The sequence below is a fragment of the Clupea harengus genome, chromosome 4, assembly GCF_900700415.2.
Source record: "Clupea harengus chromosome 4, Ch_v2.0.2, whole genome shotgun sequence".
Taxonomy (NCBI): domain Eukaryota; kingdom Metazoa; phylum Chordata; class Actinopteri; order Clupeiformes; family Clupeidae; genus Clupea; species Clupea harengus.
In genome coordinates, this window is record NC_045155.1 from 10,021,160 (window position 1) to 10,044,447 (window position 23,288).

Genomic DNA, 23,288 nt, shown 5'->3' on the forward strand with positions numbered 1-23,288 from the left:
CTAACAAGAAAGAAGCAGGTATAATCCAAGACTTAAGTCTATTTTAACCATGCTTTTACTGAGCACTTTTAAGGGTTTGTGTTGGAAAGTGATGTCTATTGAAAGTAAATGAATAAGGGAAGTGCTTGACCAACACAGTTTAGGTGATGACATCATTTGTAAATTGTGTGTTGAACAAAGACCATATTATCATGGCTTTCATGAGTCATGTGACCCAAGGAGATTCAGATGAGGAACTCAGATGAACAAAATACAGGTCTGCCTCAGAGCTGAAATCATTAATTCCCTCACATAAACACCATCTAAATAATGTAATTATGTCTTAATACCAATCAGGAGTATTTTGTGGATATTTCTTGTTGACTTTATGGATTATCTATTCATGGATTACTTCAAGAAAATAAAGAGACTAAACAACAGTCTTGTTTCATCTAACACTGGTGAAGAGACGATCACAGCTCATTCTACCTTTTATGTGAATGGAAGCCACAAGACCACAAGTTCAGGTAAAGCATCAACTACTATAGCATCAGTGTTTTCTGAAGTAACGACTGTCAAACGTATTGATTTTTGGAATGAAAGAAATTGGGGTAAATCAGACGAGGATATTTCTTTTTTTTTTCTTGGTTTCTGAAAGGCTGGGCTCCAGAGTGTATTGTGTTCTAAAATGCATTGCCTGTATTATTTCTATTAGGTGGGTCTTTGTTTGCCCCTGTGAGGCTCTACTGTGTGTGTTATGGGCTTTGATTTTTCACTCGAGCTGTGTCAGTTTAGCAATGATGTCATAGCGAGTTCTGGCAAGAGAAGATGGTCATACATAATGACTCAGCAGTTCGATGTAGAATGGGCTACCGGTCTGTGAATGCAGGTTACTAAATCTTCCTCTTGGGGAATGGACCAATGGTTATTGAGCTCACATATTGCACGTATCACACAGAAGCACAAATAAAACCAAGCACAGAATTAAATGGACCTATGGTTAACACACACATTGTCTATTGAGCTATGCAAATATAAATGTGTGGAACAGGACCAATTACATTTCATTCGAAAGAGAAAAAAAGCTATAAGGAATACATTAAAATGATTAAAAATAAATAAAAATGCATTAAGGATCCAGATACACTACTTATGGATACATATTTGTTTCAAAATCCTACACCAGTGAATACATACACACATACATATGTCATAAACTTGAAAATGAAAATGAAAATGAATGAGCAGGCCATTAAACTTAAAAAAAAAAGAAAATGGACACTGCTGGAGTGGACTGTCTGGCTGCAGCCCCCATCACCCTCGTCGCTGTCTCTGTGGGCAAAGACATGCTCACATCCCCATCCGCTCTTGACCCCATGTATGGACACACGTGCCAGGAGACACTCTTGGAGAAATAAAGACCCTTTTGTTGTTATCTTTGGATAGCTGAGAGACGTGTGTGTGTGTGTGTGTGTGTGTGTGTGTGCGCGTATGTGTCTGTGAGAGAGCATGCGTGTTTCTGTGTGTGTCTGTATCTGGAGAGGGGGGACTGCTTTCATTCTTCACTCTTGGTCCGTGTGGTGCAATCTAGAGCATGGTACCATTTAACCCACAGCCTAGTGTCTGCACTGATGGCAATTACAATAGAGGCAGGCAAAATGTGCCTGGATAAGAATCTGTACATATGTCTATTCTGTGAAGCATCTTCTTAGTTGGCAAATAGACTCAAGATCTTTATCTTGACAATGGTGACATGACGCCATGCTATAAGCAGTGGTAAATTAGCTTTTCTATCAGTGGTTGCAGTGTAAGTAGTGGCTGTCCATTTGCTAAATAGAACTTTATGTGTAGATATGATGTGGTTACCCAGAAGGCCCCAAGAAAAAAAGAAAATCATAATGCGAATCGATGAGCTTTGCATTCCGCAGTACCCACTCAGGTCAGAAGTGTAAGGCAAGCGCTGTGATAGCCATTGTCTCCCACGGCAGCAGCCTCTCCTGAGTCCTCTCCTGGCCTGGGAAAGCATCTGTCTGAAAACAAGAGGCAGTGTGGTGTCCCTGGAAACCTCCTGCCACAAAGCATTGCTTTCTAACACTTAGAGAGAAAGAGAGTGTGTGTGTGTGTGTGTGTGTGTGTGTGCCATCCAAAAAAGAGAAGGAAAATACTGGTAGAGGCATGATACACTTCACCTCCCAATGAAAAGAACTCAAACTTTTGACGTAATTTCTTCGATATGATCTCGTATGACGGATTACACCAGATCTTTGTCTGAGCCAGTTCTGTATCTACTGTACATCTTGTCCATGTAAATAAACAATTGCTTTTAATGTCTAGTCACAGGATTTTATGACCTCTGTGATAATTCAGAGAAACAATCACCGCTTTCATCCCCGTAGTGCTATTTTTTTCAAATCCAAACAATGTGGCCCACACATTGATGTCATAATCAAAAAGAATGCTGAATATTTTGCCAAGTATGGGTTGACTCTTTTGCTTGCGGCAGTTTTAGTGAATGAACACAGTGGTCAGAATTCAAATAAAGAGAAAAGAAAGAAAGAAGAAAGTTTTGTCTGGAAAGTAAATTGGCATTTAGATTTAGTATGCTTACATTTATCAAGTGAGTGAGAAGGAGGAAAGCATAAGATGGATTAACCACTCACACACTCACATACTGAAAGTGGCAAAAAAAGGTAGACGGGTGGTGCGTCTGTGTGTGTGTGTGTGTGGGGGGGGGGGGGGGGGCATATTATTCACAATTCATGGACTGAGTGGGAGGCTGGCAGGGGACAGACACAGACTGGAAGTGCATGTGTCCAATAAAACTACTGCATTACAACTGCGTGGTCCTCTGAAAGATTTGCTCTCCACAATTCTGTTTGTTTATTTTTCTTTGGAGAAGAAATATAATTTCAAAGAAACTGAGATACAGGAATACAGGTTTATTGGATTACCTTGATGGCAGATTTAAGATGATCCAGTAGTCATTCATATCATGGGGCCTTCCTGCCAAGGTACTGTAAAATAACTGAATGTAAATGGTCAGTAAGTAAGTACAAATATTTGCATTTCATTAAGTTGCTGTGGTGGTGATATGACAACATTGTGGATCAAGACTGTATTTGAATAAATGTAAATGTATTGCTAAAACATTTGTTCCAGTCCTGCTTAGCCTCTACATACAATATTGTGTCATATATAGTTGACATGATGTTAGTGTATTGGACTTACTATTTGTGTTTTTGTATTTCTCAACAATAACAAGTTGATATTCTTTGTCTCTAGTTGGAGTTTGAATGTAGTGTTCTGAGCTTAAGGTCGACAATGTCTCAATGCTGGAGGCATAAATGAATACAGGTAGGCTACTTTGTCGTCTCACAGCCTTTTATCAAAAATGATATGCTCTGAAATACTTTAGAAATGTACATAAGGATAATTTTACTAATCAATTTAATTTCCACCTCTTTATTTCAACATGGATCTTTGCCCAACATTTGAAAGCATTCTCCATGAATTCACTTACATTAAGTAAACTACTCCAAGGGTGGAATTGTGGCTTTAATGCTACCTTGAATTGTGTTAGCATAGCATCTATGCTATTAAGCTCTAACCCAACATAAAATAATCTTTTACTTAGATTCAATTATTTTTTTTTACTGGTATTAGCTACATTAAATATATAAATGTGATGTATCATTATTATTGTTATTATTATTACATAAAATATTCTAAATGAGTGAAATATCAAGGAGAATATTTTACAAAACAGTAATTAAAATAAAAACCCTATCCCACTAAGCAGGTTAATGCAAAAGGGACTTAATTCATAACAATAGCATTAGCATGAGCCACAGTAACTCTTCAGTCATGGGACCCAGCAGAGAGTGCACCAGCTGGCTGCATCTGTGTCTGAATGGTGCAGGCGTGAGACAGAGGTGAGCTTCTAGCCTGTGGCTGGTAGACTCATTGTGTGGGCATGCCATGCAGCGTGCCCATGACAAAGGAGCTGTTTGAGAGGCCATCCCATTACAGTCAAGGGGTGGGGAGCTGTAAGTCACTATTCACAAAGCACTGGAGCATTTGACTGCATTGGTTTTTTTTTTACCTCTTGAGTTATTTGTGGTTTAATAAATGATTGTGTCTCTGTTTAGATGATGTTTAAGGAAGGGTTCTTGACAGTGCAGTACAGACAGTGGTGACTGGTTATTTGAAATGAAACCAACAGCTGAAAAAAGAACCCACATGTCTTTGCTTCTCTGCTGATTCTGTTGGTAGAGCTGTTCATCAGTTCAGCATAGCTGGAGTTCAATCTGAGAAGGGATGGGGAATCAGGACTGGGAGGTGAATTTGGTCATCAGGTTTGCTGTTTTACTGCTCACACGGCCAGGTCTGTTTGCGATGGAAATACCACAGGATGGTAAGTTATGTTACTATGTTAGCAACTGCGTGTCTCTCTGTGTGTGTGTGTGTGTGTGTGTGTGTGTGTGTGTGTGTGTGTGTGTGAGTGTGTGTGTGAGTGTGTGAGTGAGTGAGTGTGCATTTGTTCATTGTGAATATAGAGAATCCAGTCAGGGTCTCCAAACTGTAATCTTCTCTAGACTTCTTGGGTTTTCAGTCATGATATGTATGACATTTCTTTTCACAGTCATACAGCCCCCTACCATCATCAAACAGTCGGTGAAAGATCATATTGTGGAGCCCAAAGATCCCATTGTCATTGAGTGTGAAGCAACAGGAAACCCTCAGCCTGTGTAAGACTTACATTCGACTGTTTGTTTCTCTCTTTCAGGCATTTATTTATTCATTCATTTCATTAGCATTTGAATCTTATAACAGTGGTGCAGTGAGAGTTTTTGTCTAGTGAGCTAACTAGCTAGCCAAAAGACTTGCTTTTCAGATAGGCATACCAACAACAACAAGCCTAAGCACTGATAAAAGCTAGCTAGCTTGCTAGCTGATAGAGCGTGGCAATACATTTGGTGATGTGCTGGAAAAGCCTGAATTTGGAAAAAGCTTGAAGAAGATGCAAAAACTCCAATAGCACTGCTTGCCTATCTCAAAACTCCAAGAACATAGGCCTGCCTATCTCAAAACTCCAAGAACCTATCTTAAAACTCTACAATTCTACAAAAAATTACAATTAAGATTGTGGAATCTAAACCCAATTAATTTAGTGGCTTGAGGATTAAAATTAAATGATTTCTCTGTCTGTTACCTACTGCTAGTTTCACCTGGACCCGTAATGGAAAGTACCTGAATGTTGCCAGAGACTCCCAGGTGTCCATGCGAAGGCGCTCAGGAACGTTGGAGATCTTCTTCTATGGCCGTCCGAATGACTATGAGGGGGAATATCAATGTACTGCCACAAATGAGTTTGGCTCAGCCATCTCCAACAAGATCAACCTAAGGGTTTCCAGTGAGCTTTTTCAGTATACCTTGCTTTAGCAAAACCTTCAGTCACTGTACACTGTGGTGTATTCTGCGCTGTTACTTTCCTAGTGTATTTTGTTGTGACCATGAGTGATATCATATTGTAAGGACACAGTCAAGATCATAACTGGATGACACTTCCTTCTGCCTGACCAGTAAATCACAGCTTTCTTACCCCGTTCTGTATCTTTGGGGCAGAGTCTCGATCATGGCCGAAAGAACACCTGGAGCCCATGACAGTGTTCGTGGGAGAGCCGCTGGTCCTGTCATGCAATCCCCCTCCGGGTCCGCCAGAGCCAGCCACCTACTGGGTGAACAGCTGTAAGACCTCTCACTGTCGTTATGGTGCTAATGTCAGAGCACCACAGTTCACTCACGCCTCACTTGTTTTACCACGACTGAATAATTCATGGTGTCATTGCGTGACGTTTTTATGAAATCATACATATGTTGAAGGCAAGATAACTGCTTTAATAGTAATAATGTACGGTACTGAGTGAATGGTAGATAATTATATCTCTAGATAATATTAAATAATTCATATATGGTGCTGTGGCACATCCCAGACTTCTTCATCCTCTCTGGTGTCTCACATCCCAGCAATGGTGCCAATTCGTCAAAGCCGCAGGGTGTCCAAGGCTGAGAACGGGGACCTCTACTTCTCCTATATCTTGCCAGAGGACGCTTCCACAGACTACTGCTGCACGGCACGCTTCCCCTACACCTACACCATACATCAGAAAAGCCCAGTCATTCTCCAGGTTTTAACAGGTGAGCTCTGTTCAAGCCCCAAAGAAAACGTATAGTTTTGTTTGCTTTCTTCACTAACTAATGCTGCTATCGCTGCTAATGTTGCTAAAAATGCAGGCAAACCCCAGCCACATTCACTCTTATTTCAGAGAGGGTATCGTCAGTCCAGATTTTATGATCTAGTGATTAAGTCCACAGACTTAGATTTAGTTTTTCAGTGTTGGCACTGGAACAAATTTCATTTTGGTTACTGTTGTTCACCCCCCTTAAACAATTATTTTACCAAATATATCTATTTCATTTTTAACAATTCTAGTCATTATTAAACTAATTATTAAACCAAGTTGACATCCCTCTGTTTGGCTTAATTTATGCTATTGTTTTGTTCCAGAATATATACTCCTAAAATGACCCACTAAGGTCCTTCTTAAACCATACTGATTGTGGTGAGTCTGAACCACAGTATTTCTTCCCCACCTCAGTTTGTTTCTCTTGGTTTAACAACATTTCACTTCTATGTGACACACCAGAGCTTAATCACTGACGTCCATCAACCTAAGGCGAGCGCTTGGCTGCTTTGATATTTTGTTCTGCAGTGCTTGATTAATTGTCTGATGTCCTACAGCAGGATTCTGTTTTTGGCCTGTAATCATCCATACTCTGGATTCTCTTCAGTGCGTAGGCCGTCTGAAAAAGCGCCTGCCTTTATGTACCCCCCAAAGAAGGCCACTTCCAAAATCGCACTCCTGGGGGAAGAGTTGGTTCTGGAATGCTTTGCGACGGGAGTGTAAGTCACAAACTAAGGCTGGTTTTCAACACTTCCATCACTCCAAATAGACAGGAAAAGCTCCTTCTTCCTTACATGGGCAAATTAATAATAATCAATACAACACTTTGAACATTCATTAAAATGGCAGATGTATCTATGTATTTCATCAAACAAATAATTGAGATGTGTTCAATGAATCCAAATCTTTCAGTCCTGCACCTGTCATTAAGTGGACCAAAGACTGGGACGAGATGTCCCTGGATGGCAAGAGGCTGGAGAGTTTCAACAAGAGACTTCGCATCCTGTCTGTGTCCATGGATGATGGGGGAGACTACACCTGCACAGCCTCCAACAAGATGGGATATGTGGAGCGCACCATCTCAGTCAGTGTCAAAGGTCAGATACAAGAAGACCCACTAAAAGTTGACCGCCAATGAAAGTTGACTGAAGTTGACTGCAGGGATGCTATAGTCTGGTAACTCCTCCCTTTATTCTCTCACATGTTCTTCTTTAAACTCTGCAGCGGCTCCATTCTGGCTGGAGAAGCCAAAGCTCCTCATTCTGTCCCGAGACATGAGCGCGAAATTGGTATGTCAAGCTGATGGCGTCCCAAGACCCAGTATTCAGTGGCTGGTCAATGGAGTGCCAGTTGAAGGTAAAATAGTATGAAACTACGCATCAAACCAACATTCACATCTCTCAGTGAAGCATTGCTTACAGCCACACTGTAACAGTCATACCATTGTTTTTAGTCCACGTAGCATACAATACAAACCTGTTGGGCATACGACACAAAACTGATTCATTGAGTTAACATTTTTGCATTGCATTTTTATGAGACAAAAAATGATCATATTAACATCACTTGTAAGCCATTTAAGAACACTATGTTACACCCATGTACCTGAAGGAAAAACTTGCAGCAGTTGCTGACTGATTGTAGTCCCCACACATTACATTTTCACTTTGATAACTGTCTGTCAGGTTTCTGACTTAGGCTACTGTTCCTGCACATTCTGCTTTAGAAGCCGAGCAGATCTCAAGCAGGCAAGTGTCTGGAGAAACTCTGAACTTCCGAGCTGTGACAGAAGAGACAACAGCTGTGTATCAGTGCAACGCGTCCAACCCGTATGGATATCTCCTGGCTAACGCCTTTGTCAGCGTCATGGGTAAGACAGGAGTGACTGTGAAAATGATCCAAGCGATGTGAGGGAAATTATCTTCGTGTGGGGGAACTGTGGAGAATATTGACCGTCTATCGCCATGGGAACCTGGGTTAGAGTCCCAACATTACCCCAGGCTCAGCCAGGCATTAGCATGAACACAGGCGGTGGGGTTTGCAGGTGGGGAGGCTGGCTGGTCTGAATACAAACACAAATTGTGGACAAAGGCACTGAGTGGGCATAGCAACAAGGCTGGAGAGGTACATTGTTGCCTGTGGCCCTCCCTCCTACAGGGATTAGGGAAGAATGATCAGGAACATCTCTATATTCACAGAATTGGTATCAATTACACTGGGGTAAATGAGTGACTCAGTTAAAACCATGTCATTAGTAAATCAGTTCAGTAGAGTAGTGGAGATGTTTGGTTTTGTTTGACCTGTGTTTGACTACCTCAAAATACAGATGGGAGAATGTAGTTTTGAAATACTTGAGAAAGCTGGACGATATATTAAATATTACTACATGAAAACATGAGGCTCAGCCATCAGGCTTATTATGGAGCATCTGCTGACAGTGAGAAATGAATGTCAATACAGAGTAACATTGACTACAACTTCGGCACAGTTATGGCACCTTACAGACTTCACTTAGATGTTTCAGGACTGTAAAGTTTCAGGACTCCAGAGAGTATTAACCCAGACATGCGCACACACACACAAACAAAATATGAGTTCAATTACATGGTTCTCCTCATCCCTCTCTGCCCTCCCCAGACCAGCGGGCACGTATCCTGGGTCCAAGAGATCAGCTGGTGAAAGTCATTGAAGGCAGAAAGACGGTACTAGACTGCCCTTATTTTGGAGCTCCAGCACCTGCGCTGCACTGGTAAGTGTGCTTTTACCATTGCTATACCATCTCTACGTCTTGTGTGTGCTTCTCTCTCTCTCTCTCTCTCTCTCTCTCTCTCTCTCACACACTCTCTCTCTGTGTTTCTACCTATTCCTGTATTTGTTAAAAGGTCAAAGGGTGCGATGGGCACCTTGGAGGGCGGTCGCTACAAGGTTTACAGAAACGGGACACTGGAGATCCGCAAGACGAGGGTTGATGACCAGGGCGTTTATGTGTGCATCGTCAGCAATCTCATGGGCAGAGATGAGAATCAGATTCAGCTTGAGGTTAAAGGTCAGTCAGTATTGTGTTTGTGCTAAAGTGGGACCACTGGAACTCCTTTTCCAGTTTGTATCCAATTCGTATGCCTCATTAAATGTACTGCTGATGTAGTTCTTTGGTTGTCTAAACTCGCTGTGGTTAGATTCCTTTTTAATAAAGTTATTTAACAACCCAAGAAGTTTACAGAGAACTGCCTAGAATAGCTACCTGAAGTAGGAAGTGAGTGATGACAGAGGGTGATTCATTTCAGAGCCCACTCAAGTCATTCGCAAGCCACACAACGTTGTCATCCTCCGTGGGGGAGATGCCAAGTTTGAATGTGCAGTCAAGCATGACCTGACCATGCTCCCCTCTGTCAACTGGGAGAAGAACAACAAGACCCTTTTCATAGGAAGGAGGTGTGTATTAAAATAGTACACAGGTAGTGTGATCCTCAGTTCTTCACTACAGTACGTTTTTTTTATTCTTCACACATCCTCTTTTGTTTAGAATGCTGAAGGAGGAGGATGCGCTGACTATCGTCAATGTCAACAAAGCAGATGACGGCATCTACAGCTGTGTCGTCAAAACCGAATTGGATGGCGTCGTAGTTTCTGCTCGACTCAAAGTAATGGGTAAGTACACACACGCACACACACACACATACACACAACAAACATTCTCACTCATGTAAACACAGACTGACCTCAGATTCCTTTTAACAGACCGCCCAGAGTCCCCAACAGACCTGGTGATATCAGACCCCTCAGAGCGCAGTGTGCGTCTCACCTGGACACCTGGTGACAGTAACCACAGTCCTATCAAAGGTAAACGTGAACAAAATGAGTTCAGAGGCAAGGACCCAATCACAAACCAGTTCAATGAAAAGCATTTATTAAAAAAAAAAAATTATAATCTAGGAAGGCAAACTCAAACCCACATGTGCAAACACAAGCTGGCAGACAGAAGGGCTGGCAAAGCTCAGACAGTGGTTCAAAACAAAACAGGATAAAATGTCCATCAAAGCATTAACTCTAGATTACGGGAGATGCAACAGACTCTTCCCCACTTTCAAGTAAGCACTGTTTTGAGGTAAGGCTGAGTGGGGAATCTCTGACCCACAGTCCTATGCTGCTCGAGGCTCAATCATAGCAAAGACTAAAGCCCTAACTCATGTCCATTTCCCACTGTGTCTTTTCCATAGAGTACATGGTGCAGACCAAAGAGGAGTGGTGGTTCCCCTCGGCCTGGAAGAACCTGACTACTTACCCTGGGAACCTAAACTCTGTCGTGCTGCAACTCTCCCCTTACCTGAGCTACCGGTTCCGCGTCATCGCTGTTAACGCACTCGGCCAGAGTGAACCCAGCCGTGCAACGGAGTACTACCAGACTGGAGGAGCTGGTAGGGTGTACCATCTATACCAAAGTCCACTCGAAACACTAAGATCTTCATTTGACACATTGTAATACGATGCTGTTGCACATTTTGTAATATTGTAATATAATGTGCTTCAGTGCCAGACGCCTTCCCGAAAAACATCAGAGGAGTGGGAAGTGGATTGTGGAGAAATAACATGGAAATCACCTGGGAGGTAGATATATCACACAACTGAGATTAATTTTCTTTACCAGTTTCATTTCAGCATGAACTGTAGCATGAATAGACTAAGTAGTTAATGTCTACTTTTAAACAATATTGTCAGTATTGTAAAATAGTTGTCAGAAACAGCCCTCAAAACCTGCAAATGTGTTTCTCTGGTGTCAAGCCCTTGCCAGAAAGAGACTGGAATGGGCCCTATTTGCAGTACATGGTGTGGTGGCGGCGTCGAGAGTCAAGGGAGGAGTGGAAGAACGTCACCACCAGGTGGTGGTGGCACACCATCTACGACACGGACACCTTCACTGCCTACGAGATCAAATTGCAGGCTATCAACACCTTTGGCTATGGCCCAGAGTCCCCAGTGGTCATCGGCTACTCAGGAGAGGACCGTGAGTGCAGGGAAACACACAGTTGCAGACCACACCCACATACATACAAATCATGTTCAAATAGTACACATTCTGAACAATTGTTTATGGTGTCAGTCATCTGTACAACTTTTCTGTTCTGTGGTAACACCATGAATCCAAATACAAAGAAAGCATGAAGAGAAGCTTATAATATCCTAATAAGTATGCACACTTATGCATATCGTAACCCATGAATAAGCCCTTGGATGAGTGTTGTGGTTTTTGCAGGGCCTCTTGAAGCTCCTGCAGAGCTGAGTGTGTCTGACATGGAGAGCACCTCGGTGACTGTTAACTGGCACCCTGTTCCTCGCAGCAGTATCATGGGTGAGCTGAAGGAGTACAAGGTAATGGTAACCGCTATATGGCAGGTCACATGGTTGGACATTTTTGTGTGCCTGTTTACTGGAGTTGGTTTGGTTTGGTTTTTGTTCGATGACGCATATCATTTGGCCTACCAGTTGAGGTCGTCTACACAACGAACTGCTGAAACCCAAACGGCCTTCCAAATACAATTGTCAGGCTTGCACTGAATACTGGGATAACAAGTATCAAATCAGAGAAAGGGGTGTTCTGCGCTTGTATACCTCTGAAGATTTCACAGAGTCTTCTGTAATTTACTATGTAGTACTGCCTGCCACATACTTCATATTACTTTATATACTGTAGATATATTGTTTTATAATTTCCAAGTTGTGTCATTAAGTGTATGCATTTGTTCCTTCATTTGTTTGTGCTTGTTCAAATTTGCGTCACCCAAATCCATAATAATGACTGGCTGCTGTCTTTGCTGCAGGTCTACTACTGGAGGGAGACTAGTCAGCTGCCTTGGCTGAGTGTAAGCAGACGGACAAAGTCCAAAGGTTTCGCTGCCTCGGGCCCACGGCTTTCCGGTGACCTAACAGGGTTAACCCCTTACAGTAACTACAGGATATACATAGTGGTTGCAAACAGCCGCTATGAGGGGCCTGCCAGTAGCACTATTGAGTTCCAAACACCAGAGGGGGGTATGTTATGTCAGCCAATTGTGTTGTGATTGGAATTCTATTATTGTGTAGTAGTTTTGACAGTGTAAATAAAAACAGTGGTTTCAACTCATCTCATTTCAACTGCTCTGTCACCCATCTGTAGTGCCATCTGCTCCACGCTCTTTCAAGATTCAGCACCGACATTTGGACACCATCTATGTAGAATGGGAACGGCCGGCGGAACCCAATGGCATCCTAACAGGATACATAATGAGATATCAGCTGTGTAAGTGGAGATATGTGGAAATGGAGATGGTCATTTGCAAGTCCCTCTGTTCCCAAGTCGTCTAAAGAAAAATGATCAGTATCTACCATTCTACCTGTTGATCCTTGTAACAATATCGTCTCTGTCTCTTGACTTCTTTTGTTCTTGGTCTTAACTGAACTGTGAATTGTCTCCAAAGTGAATGCAACCAGAGGGGAGAAAATCCGTGAGGAGCACCTTCCTCCCAACAGGACCGATCTCTCTGTCCAGCGGTTCGACCGCTACACACGCTACAAATTCTCCTTGGCAGCACAGACTCAGGTCGGCATAGGAGAGTTCTACACAGAGGAGTCGCCCCACTTCACGGAGGGTGAGACATCCTGAGTAGAAGATCAGATGTTCTGGGTTCAAAGGGTCAGATTCTAATTTATCTGTGCGTGTGTGTGTGTGTGTTTGTGTCCTAAAGCTTACTCCACGGATCAGGTGGACCTGGCCACACAGGGCTGGTTCATCGGTTTGATGTGTGCCATTGCTCTCCTCGTGATCATCATGCTTGTTGTGTTCTTCATTAAGAGGAGCCGAGGGGGGAAGTACCCAGGTAGACTAAAATGACCTGTCAAGCACAGCCGTCGTCCAATAAAACAGGCCATATTTTATACACATTTCTACACATTATAATAATGCATTATTTCCCACAATAACGTATTTAGCTTGTACTGCGCTGTCACAAATACACCCATTTTTGCATGCAATATATATAGTGAATGCACTGATGACATGATGTTCATAAGATGCTAATCAGTATTTATTGAATAAGTAGATTCTGTTTTGTCTTTTGCAAGTGAGGGACAAAAAAGACTTTGCCTTGGAACCACTAGATGATAAGGATCAAGAGGGAACATTTGACTATCGGTGAGTTCATGTCTAAGTAGGTTTAAAACGCCTGTAAGTGCTGATATGGTCAAAAATGGCTAAAGACTAAATATTACACTTTATCAAGCACTTTTTGCAAATCAATATCCTTCATTCTGTTGTAACTGGTTGTCATCAATTTCTACTGCAGTGTAATTGATAAAGCTCTTTGTTTAGAGTAAAACAGGTTGCTTCAGGTAAGGCCTTCAAACACATCAATGAAAGGGCACTTTGAGGAAATGAAATTATTTTATTTGATGTTTGTTAAACAAAGGTGAGATGATTATTTGGGCAAATCATCACCTATGTCACACGTCATATTATTTAGGTAAACCCTGGTTAACTTTCTATTTTCTGCTTTTCTGAATTCTTTAACTTTGTTTTGCATTTTCTTTTCTTTTCTCATCGGACCACTGAAGGTCTCTGGAAAGGTATGAGAAGAGCTGTGTGCACTGTGTGTCATGTCTGTGAAGGCGTGTGGCTGTGCTCAAGATTAACTGACAACACCATGGTTTAACACTGAGTTTGATGTCTGTTTGTTTGTTTGTTTGATTGTTTGTTTGTTTGACTAGTTATACAATATCCATTCCTGAGCGTGGTTACTTCATTGTTTGCAGGCTGCTTTGTGATTCTGTTTATTCATGAACATTTCGCGATGCTTGTTTCCATTTCTTTGTAATCACTGAAGCTTTTTTCACTCCTCACTTGTTCCTGTTTCAGGATAACTCGTGTTCCTACTCTCCCCTACACCCGAAGGTATGTACTATCATACTATAATAAAACTCTCATGACTATGAATGACAAACACATACCTCTAGTGGTCAAAAAACAGTGAATTGCGAACAGGAAAGCAGCATACTGCTATTCAAAGTCAGACATGGGATTAAATGTATTGATTTAATTAGAAATTTCAAAATTTCAAAATGTTACCTCTTCAAAATTGTAGGAACATGCTGTAGCTTGCATGTTCTACCACCTAAGGTTAAACCTTATATCTAAAGTACACAGTAAAGAATTCTGAGAACGTCTAATCTTACATGTTATGTAATCCTCTGCATGTCTTGAACCCCAGGGAGGAGGACATCAGACAGCTCCAGCGGAGACGTGGCTCGGTGGACGGCATTATCAGGAGGACAGAGAGCGATGACAGCCTTGTGGACTATGGTGAGGGAGGGGAAATCGAGTTCAACGAGGATGGCTCATTCATTGGCCAGTACACAGGCATTAGCAAGCAGTCAGAGAGGTCAGAGAAGGAGTACCATGACAGCTCGGAAGCCACCTCACCTGCCCACACCATATACACACTGGCCTAGTTTAGCTGTCACTATAGGCACCACAGAGGTCAGTGGGTACTAAACAGTGGGTGCCCACAAACCAGTGCGGCTGTCTAAGACGTTTTCCCACCACTGTTCAGTCATGGAGAGAAAATGGACTCTGCTTGTATTTTTCAAGTGGGATCATAGAGGAGACAGCACTGACCTTACCCTTGTCCTTATACTTTGGCTGTAGCTGAGTTTGGGATATAAAACAAGGGAGCAAAACAAATGTTCTTTCACAGGAGAAGGCTGCCAAGTTTTTGGATAATCCCTTTATGCTAATATTACCAATATGATCCTGTCCTTTTTTTATCTTTTCAAACTAAAGAGCAAAAAGTGGTTGTATAACAGCCCTATGGGGAAAGGGAAGGCGATATGTTTTATCATGTTGATAAAGAGCAGTGAAGGGGCCGATGGGTATTTTATGCATTGCGTTATGGCTCAGCCAAAGTTCATCAAATATTTATTCTCCTTTTTCCTGTCTAGCCCAGTAATTTGATTTCTTTACCCATTTCTGAGTCTATTAATGATGTGTTATGTAATGTATTTGTAGACAGAAGCCTACTGCTTTTTTTTATCAAACTGTCCTCCTTCTTCAAACATAAGAACACATAGAGTGTATTAATGCATAGCTTTAATACATACAGTCCCTTGCACATTTTTTTTTAAATCTTTTATGATCTACACCAATATCAATGAGTACTGATACAGAGAATTGATGTTTAAAGTTAAAACTCACAGTATATTTAAGCCTTATGTCTTCCAATATTTCAAAATTAGGACATAATCCATGTCTTCAACCAATACGTTTCAAACATATAACAAAGAATTCTGGGTAGGTTCTGTCAGTTGTATATCGCACTTTTGTTTATCATCTATGGCCTATGTATTTCTGCACACTCAGGTAGCATGTCCCATAGTATCAAAGGCTAAAGAGAAACAGGACTTACTGTGACTTATATTCTCTGCACTAACCTTTACAATAACCTTTACAACAGGGAAGGTAATGTTTCCTGTGCCATTTTTCGGTTCTCATTTTGGTGACCACAACTTCATTGGAACTTCTGATATTCTGTATTAGAGTTCATGTATACTGAAATTGATTATACTGATAGCCATTATGCAGTAAGAATAGGAGAAAGTAATTCAGTGTAATAAGCCATTTAATGCTAATTATGTCTTTGCCTGTGTGTTTACTTTTGCTTTTAACCCTCTCTTGACTGTCGGACATTTCCTCATACAGTCTAGCAGGATTTTGTACGCCATACATTGATATTAGTATTGTGGTTTTATATGTGCATTTTAGTACAGTTTTACTCTCATATCATCTGTGAACTAATTTGCTAAATAAAAGTATAAAAGAAATCCCAATAAACCCAGTGTTCATTTTAAATTGATATTGGATTTATTTCAAGTGTTTACATGTGAACGTCACTGGTGGTGTTTCCATTTATAAGTTACTGTCAGTATCTGAATCTAGGCAGTGTAGTGAGAAAAACTGGTTTAAAATGCATAAAAAGATGTCCATACCTGACATTCACCAGAGATTGTGTTTCATGGGTGCCTACAATTAGAAAACCTATGCACCTGAGTATGAAAAAAAAAACATTGAAAACAAGGTCATTTCAAAGACCTGTTACTGATGTGTTCAACAAATATGGTCTGGATGGATCATTCAACATTACATGCCGAGGTTTTTACCCTTCAGATACTCTACTACTACAAAAAAAGAAAGAGATGCAAACCCTACGAGGGCTCCCTGACCTAAATATCCTCTGACAGCTTCAACATTTCACAGTACATTCTGTGCATCTAATGGACCTCACAAAGAGCCTTTGAGCGTCTGAGCCTCTGCTCTGTTTTCCCCAGGACAGAGGGAGCATTTTACAGACAGCAGAGGGCAGGGGGCTTACATGAGGGCTCAGGCATGTTCACCATAACTGAGGCAAGTCAGCTGAAGTGCCCCTACCACTCTTTTGAACAACATGGTAGTATTCTAACAAAATGGTATCACACAGCTTCACTCTTTCAACACAACTGGACTGTTCTTCTGTGGTAGGGTTATATGCTTAAATTCATTGCTATGCTGGTAAGCCATGGGAAAAGTGTCATGCACTGTTTTTGACCTCTTCAAAACAGTCTAGGCTTCCTCTTCTCATCGGGTGGTTGAGACAGCCTTGTTTTGTCTGTGGGGACACAAGACCATGAGTTTGTGGAGATTTTTTTGTCTGATAATTTCCCAAACATGGAAAACAACATCTATTTCCACGTTTCATGGTGGGTAGCAGCATTGCATGACAGATGCTGTTGCAACATCCACCCGCCAAGTTGCAACCGAGAGGAACTCCTGTGTATTCACTAAAGCTCTTCATTGCATGGAAAGCAACTTTCAAGAGAAAGCATCTGAAATATATATACCTGTACTCAAATGCATTTCACCCAGTGATGAACTGAATTTATTCATCATATGTTCTTTAATCACTTAAAATAAAATGGCCTTTAAAATAAATACTGTAGGTAACATGTGTTTCATGAGTCATTCAATGTCTCATTACATGTTAAAGCTTATCATACAGCATAGACTAAGTGTATTACACCTGGTCTTGTGCAACAGCCAGGTATTATCAATAGAGCTTTTTTCAGTCGTTTGTGTGTTATCATCTCCTCCAAAAATGGAAGAAAAGCTTTAACAGCATGACATTGCTAGCTTTACTGCCAAAAATACATAAGTTAGTGTGTTGGCAGGCTTCTATCAGTGCCAACTGGGCAGTTGGTGGTGTTTGCAAGGTATTTGCATGTGGTTTAGGTAGTTAGCTTGCTAGTTTTGGAACAGAACCACTTATTGCTGCTTTATGGCCAACGCTCACTGTCAAAGCATCCTGGAATGTACCTAACGTTCTGAATTACCCATTAACAGTGGTCAAAACGGTGAAAACAAGACTAGTTCAAAGCATAGCAATGGCAGGAACACAGTGTTTCAGTCCAATTTAAATTCACTCAAAGAAAGTTCTGTGACAGCAGGAATTGCAAAAAAAAAGCTTGAGCTATTTGATATCCATGCTGTTTCATTGCTATCTGTATTTCAATCAAAAAATGCCCAATATACCAAGTGCTATTCATCATTCATCTATTGTTTGTCGTTGCCCCATTAAAAATAACTAAGTTCTAAACTCTGGTATCTTTTGACGCATTGGCTTTTACCTGAGTAGATAACAATGTTTAGAATGTTGTGAATGAATTTCATAGGTAATTGAAATATTGAATGTGTTCATTAAAGCCTTCTTGTTGGTGTAGAACAGAATACCCACTGAAGATCAACTGGATGTCCTACTGAGTTGAGACCTTTGTATCAAGCCATAAAGATAAACACGTACCACTACCTGCATTCCTCTGTTTGAAGTCAAACTTAGGAGCCCACAAATTTTGCTGTGTCTCAGTTTTTCTTGTACAAATCAGTGATTTCTGTTGCACTATATCCTTGCTGTCCCTGTGGCTATGCCCCTCCCCATCCTTATCAAAAATGTATAAAGTTGTGTCATGTCCATCATTGTTCTAGTAGCCGAGGAATAGGAAAGACATCCCCTGCCAATAGAGTGCTTGGCAAGGAAAAGTATCTTCCAATACATTATGGCCAGGCTAACAATCCTTGCTGGTAAGTCCTCGTATAAAATTAAAACATGTTTTCAATTGATTTTTTTATTGAAATACAATGACATTTCCTGAAATACACCACATGGCAATAAGCAATAATGAGCTTTTCCCCCGTCAGGTTTGACCCTTTTGGCGTGCCTTAATGTGGGTAAGTGTACTTCTAGGGAAACATAATAAATAACTGTTTCTTAACACTAATGCATTGCTTAAAGACAGAAATTGTTTCCTTAATGTGTTAGCACTGTGAAACCCAGAGGCAAGTCATTAGAGACATAAGTAGCAGTAGAAGTAGTAGACTGGTCAGTCCTTTTTAGTACCATGGCAATATTGACTGAAATGTGCACATGTATTCCACAGTATCATCAACCAAATTGGTCTGCTACTTCACCAACTGGTCCCAGTACAGACCAGGATTCGGGAGGTACCTGCCAGAGAATGTAGATCCAAAGCTATGCACTCATTTGATCTATGCCTTCTCCATTATCAACCACGCCAATGAGCTGGTCACCTATGAATGGAATGACGAGACCCTTTACAGGTCATTCAATGGCCTGAAGAACAGGTATGCCTCACATGCCGCGCATGTTTTTGTGTAAATTGTAAAATTGTGGTCATGTAAGGGTTTATTGAGCCATGTACTTTCTTCAACTTCACAATCAGCCTTTGTGACTGCTCCTACAGTTGAAAAAATTATGCATTGTCTTGACAGAAATCCCACTTTGAACACTCTGTTGGCCGTTGGAGGCTGGAACTTTGGAACGGCCCAGTAAGTGTTTTCAGTAAAGCATAAATGAAAATGTGTGTGCCCCAACTTCTAGACTCCTCTCTGAAGTGTGTTCATCAATCCTAATCCTCAGCCTGTACTCGTTAACTTAAATTCCACAGGTTCTCCATTATGGTATCAACTGTAGCTAACCGACGAGCATTCATTCAGTCGTCAATCAGCTTCCTGCGAGCTCATGGCTTTGATGGTTTGGACCTGGACTGGGAGTACCCTGGCTCACGTGGGAGCCCTCCAGAAGATAAACAGAGATTCACAGCACTCTGCAAGGTAAGATAAACCCACCACACCCCAAGCATCCATAAGGGAAATGTTACCGTAGACGTTCCTTATACAGGCTTTGAAAGATGAACCTGTTCTTTTTGTTTCTTGAGGCGATTTACAATACACATACTTTTTTGGCTTTCAGGAACTGCGTGAGGCATATGAGCAGGAAGCCATCAACACAAAGCGCCCTAGATTGCTTCTTACAGCTGCCGTGCCTGCAGGGAAGGGAAACATCGATAACGGTTTTGAGATCGCTAAAGTTTCAACGTAAGAAACCGCCTTTAAAGATGCCATTCTGCTTTCAGATTTCTTTGTTTACAGTTTATTGTATAACGTGACATGACACACTCTCATGGGTCACACAGGTACCTTGACTTCATCAATGTGATGACCTATGACTACCATGGGGCCTGGGAAACATTTACAGGCCACAATAGTCCCCTCTACAATGGTGCCACTGATGAAGGAGACAACGTGTACTTCAACACGGTATGTTAGATTAAGAGTCTTGTACTCACAATAGAATAGCTTTGTAAAGAAAAGGATTTTACAAGTCCCAAATCTTCTGGCAATGAAAGGGATGGAATTTAACTCCCTGAACCACTTACGGTTTGAAACAACAATTACAATGACTGTTTATAGTCCATACTTTCTAAAGCTATCTACACAAAAAATGTACGTGGAAGCACAGAATAATGTTTGATTTCTTAGAATTAAATCAGCTACAACCATGAATCAGTACTGGCCATGTAACTATTGAAGTGACTAGGTCTCAAAGTGGAGTTGATGGCAGAACTACATTATCGCAAGATGAGGATAAGCTTTCCATGGTTTAAACTTTAACTTCCTGAACCTACTGAACAGCTTCCATCATAGTTAATATGTCTCATTATTTTAGACTACAGTACAGTGTCCACTACAGTTCAATAAGACACTTAGTCATTAGTTCATTTAATATTGGCCTTTCAATGAAATGTTTTGTTCAGTCACATTGGTACATTTTCTTAGACTAAATCTGACAAAATGGAATAATAAAAAGCTACACAGAGAAAATGGGGATATGAGGATTACGATACTAAACCAAACTGTCCTTGAGGTGAAAGTCAAATATATGTTTGCTTATTACTCTCTGGGTCTACCTAAATGTAAACGGGGCAATGTCTAAACAAATATTTGCTGTGTGCTCCACAGGACTTTAGCATGAGGTACTGGAGAGACCAAGGAGCGCCTTCTGAGAAGCTGCTGATGGGGATAGCCACATATGGCCGCACGTTCCGCATCATATCGGCAGATGACGGAATCGGAGCACCATCCAATGGCCCGGCCTCTGCAGGAAGCCTCACCAGAGAGGGCGGCTTCTGGGCATACTATGAGGTCCGTCGCCTCAGTGGCTAATGCTCTGTGTCCATAGAGACATTCTTCCCTGGACTCTTCTGAAGTTTATTGTTTATTTACTTCATTTCTCTCAGATCTGCACTTTCCTCACGGGGACTACCATCCAGTGGATTGATGATCAGAGGGTGCCCTATGCTGTCAAAGGAAATGAGTGGGTGGGCTTTGACAACCAGGAGAGCATCACAACAAAGGTACTTCTGGTCATCTGGCTGTGACTTTAAGTCTCGTTAAGGACTACTGAGATTCCAATTGAGGCTTTCATTACACTGGACTATGAATGACATCTATTTACAATCAGTATGTCCTAAAATAAAGAGCTATTCAATAAAGCCGACAAATCATCACAACCATCATTGTTTATGTTATTGCATCTCTAGGTTCATTACCTGAAGGACAACAGATATGGAGGTGCCTTCGTCTGGGCACTGGACCTAGATGACTTTGCAGGACAGTTTTGCAAACAGGGCAACTACCCTCTGATCAACCACCTGCGCTCTCAGCTCCACTCAGGTAATCTAACAAACTGTAATAACAACGAATATTGTTATTGATCATCAATTTTGTTGATTGATCGTAAATGTGGTGCAATCACAGACGCGACTTCTGAAGGACAATGATGAATTTTTATTTTAACATGGAACAGGAAAAAAAAACACAAAATCCAACACATTTTAAAATCAAGTTGCCATTCCTTGAGAGAAAACAAATATTAAATACTTTTGTTCCCCTCAGACCTGCCACCTCTCCCTTCCACTACTTTCCCTGAGAAGCCTACAGAAGCACCAGCGGTCACCGAAGCTGACACTACCACTACCACTACCACCACTACTGCCGCAACCACCACAACCACTCCCAGCGCCCCAGGAAGTGGCTTCTGTGCTGGGAAAGCTGATGGCCTGTACACCCACAGTGAAAATCCCAATAGATTCTATCAGTGCTCAATGGGTCAAACATTCGTCCATAAATGCACAGCGGGCCTTGTTTTCAATGGCAGATGCAACTGCTGTGATTGGCCATGAGGCAATGTGAAGATTTTCTTGAAATGAGAATGTATACTTGTGTGGGGTACTTTATTTCATTGGTTCTCATCATGGCGGAAACGGTCTGAAAGAGTCATACCTGATTGGCCTGGCTCTGCCTGCCTATTCGCTAACGTCTGTCTGGTCATGCCAGGCTAATAGTCAGGTGGCTTAACGACGCGATCGTGACAAGAGCGATAAAAGCATGACATTTGGCACACAATTAGCTTATACCCTACCAAATGATATTAGAAGGGGTGCCCAAGTGAAACTGCTAGTTTTTCCGTTTTAAGGAGATATTTAGTTTTGACCGAAATCAAGGTATGCTTTACCCGTGGTACGATTTTCAAAACTAGAAATGCTTACCAATAAGTAATAAAACAGTTATAAATGCATGTTTGTGTTTTCTGTTTTTTTTTTAATATGCACTAGTTGAAAAAAATATAAGAAAAGTGTTGCAACACACAGTTACTGACCATGTTTGTTTGTCAGTCCAGGGCAATGCCACTGACTCACCCTGCATTTCCTCCCAGACTCAACCTTTTACAGTCACTGATTACTAAACTTGAGTCTATGTCAGTCATTTCTTTGTTTATGACTCAACTGCTAGGTCACAAGGTCAGCAACGGTTCTTCCTCTCAATAACCATTTGTGATGAATTCTCACAAACCCACAGCTTTTCTCAACAATGACAAGCGTAACACCATAACAGCAACACTACACCAACACTAGTTTCACCTACTTTTGATCGTGGGACATTGAATGCATTATTTACTTTCATATTTCATATTAAATGTGCCTTTGAAAACCTTTATTAGGATATTGATAATTAATTTTGATGGATCTGTCGAAAGGCCTGTAGCCTATCTGTCCTGTTCTTTCCGTTGCTTATCTGATTGCATAAATCAAGGAGAAATAATCTGACAACAGCAGATTTCTTAGAAAAGTCGATGTACTGTATATGAAAGGTTACATTATGAGAATAGAGTTGCATTAATTAACAAAATCACAGAGCTCTTAAATCTTAAGGCTACTCATGGCACAAGTATGCAATTGTTCTCACTGGAAGGAGGACCCAAAATAAGATCATACACAATGGTCGCCAGTATTTTTATCACAGCTGAGCTATTGACGGCAAAAAAATGTTGGTTCTGTAGTGTTCCTGTTTTGGAAAAAGAGTAACCTGTGTAAGTACACCCGGAATTCGTCCATTGTGTTTCACTTCAATCAGTAACTTGCGTATGGTTTCACCTGGAACCTACGTAAAACTTTACCTATCATATAAGTTCAAGTTCAAGTTTATTATCATTTATTATAAAACAATTGGGTTCTATTGAATTATTTGGCTGTTTCTGATTGGACGAGAGACGTTCCATGAGTTGGAATATCCCAGGACATCCCAACTCGGACTTTTCACAGCTAATAATAAATCACTCCGCGATGAAACATTCTATAGCACGTTGATACGAT

General features: G+C 41.2%; 2 protein-coding genes across 2 annotated transcripts; both read left to right on the forward strand.

Annotated features, from left to right (window-relative positions):
• Window positions 1–221: 221 nt before the first annotated feature.
• nfascb (neurofascin homolog (chicken) b) lies at window positions 222–16,098 on the forward strand. The gene is made up of 28 exons (XM_031566128.1): window positions 222–506; window positions 3,262–3,333; window positions 4,252–4,393; window positions 4,622–4,727; window positions 5,202–5,392; window positions 5,605–5,727; window positions 6,007–6,177; window positions 6,832–6,943; window positions 7,137–7,321; window positions 7,449–7,580; window positions 7,951–8,094; window positions 8,862–8,973; window positions 9,107–9,270; window positions 9,509–9,656; window positions 9,748–9,872; window positions 9,963–10,064; window positions 10,442–10,639; window positions 10,753–10,829; window positions 11,004–11,226; window positions 11,476–11,591; window positions 12,041–12,251; window positions 12,376–12,498; window positions 12,677–12,847; window positions 12,944–13,075; window positions 13,320–13,389; window positions 13,809–13,820; window positions 14,110–14,145; window positions 14,462–16,098. Exons 3-28 carry the CDS (start codon window positions 4,297–4,299, stop codon window positions 14,700–14,702), a joined length of 3,522 nt encoding a protein of 1,173 aa, XP_031421988.1. The 5' UTR covers window positions 222–506; window positions 3,262–3,333; window positions 4,252–4,296; the 3' UTR covers window positions 14,703–16,098.
• Window positions 16,099–18,639: 2,541 nt separating this feature from the next.
• Window positions 18,640–23,072, forward strand: LOC105906848 (acidic mammalian chitinase-like). Its single transcript, XM_031565523.1, has 9 exons — window positions 18,640–18,918; window positions 19,066–19,122; window positions 19,242–19,407; window positions 19,547–19,671; window positions 19,770–19,893; window positions 20,596–20,778; window positions 20,874–20,990; window positions 21,177–21,309; window positions 21,532–23,072. The coding sequence occupies exons 1-9, from the start codon at window positions 18,701–18,703 to the stop codon at window positions 21,816–21,818; spliced, it is 1,410 nt and encodes a 469-aa protein (XP_031421383.1). The 5' UTR covers window positions 18,640–18,700; the 3' UTR covers window positions 21,819–23,072.
• Window positions 23,073–23,288: the final 216 nt, after the last annotated feature.

Excerpts from the sequence above, each read along its gene's own strand:
- LOC105906848 (XM_031565523.1), top strand. The coding sequence starts at position 18,701 with ATGTATTCCACAGTATCATCAACCAAATTGGTCTGCTACTTCACCAAC. Across the intron at positions 19,672-19,769 it reads GAGATCGCTAAAGTTTCAAC|GTACCTTGACTTCATCAATG; the intron begins GTAAGAAACCGC and ends TGGGTCACACAG. Across the intron at positions 20,779-20,873 it reads GCTTCTGGGCATACTATGAG|ATCTGCACTTTCCTCACGGG; the intron begins GTCCGTCGCCTC and ends CATTTCTCTCAG.
- nfascb (XM_031566128.1), top strand. The coding sequence starts at position 4,297 with ATGGGGAATCAGGACTGGGAGGTGAATTTGGTCATCAGGTTTGCTGTT. Across the intron at positions 9,873-9,962 it reads TGCTCGACTCAAAGTAATGG|ACCGCCCAGAGTCCCCAACA; the intron begins GTAAGTACACAC and ends TCCTTTTAACAG. Across the intron at positions 12,848-12,943 it reads GTCGCCCCACTTCACGGAGG|CTTACTCCACGGATCAGGTG; the intron begins GTGAGACATCCT and ends TGTGTCCTAAAG.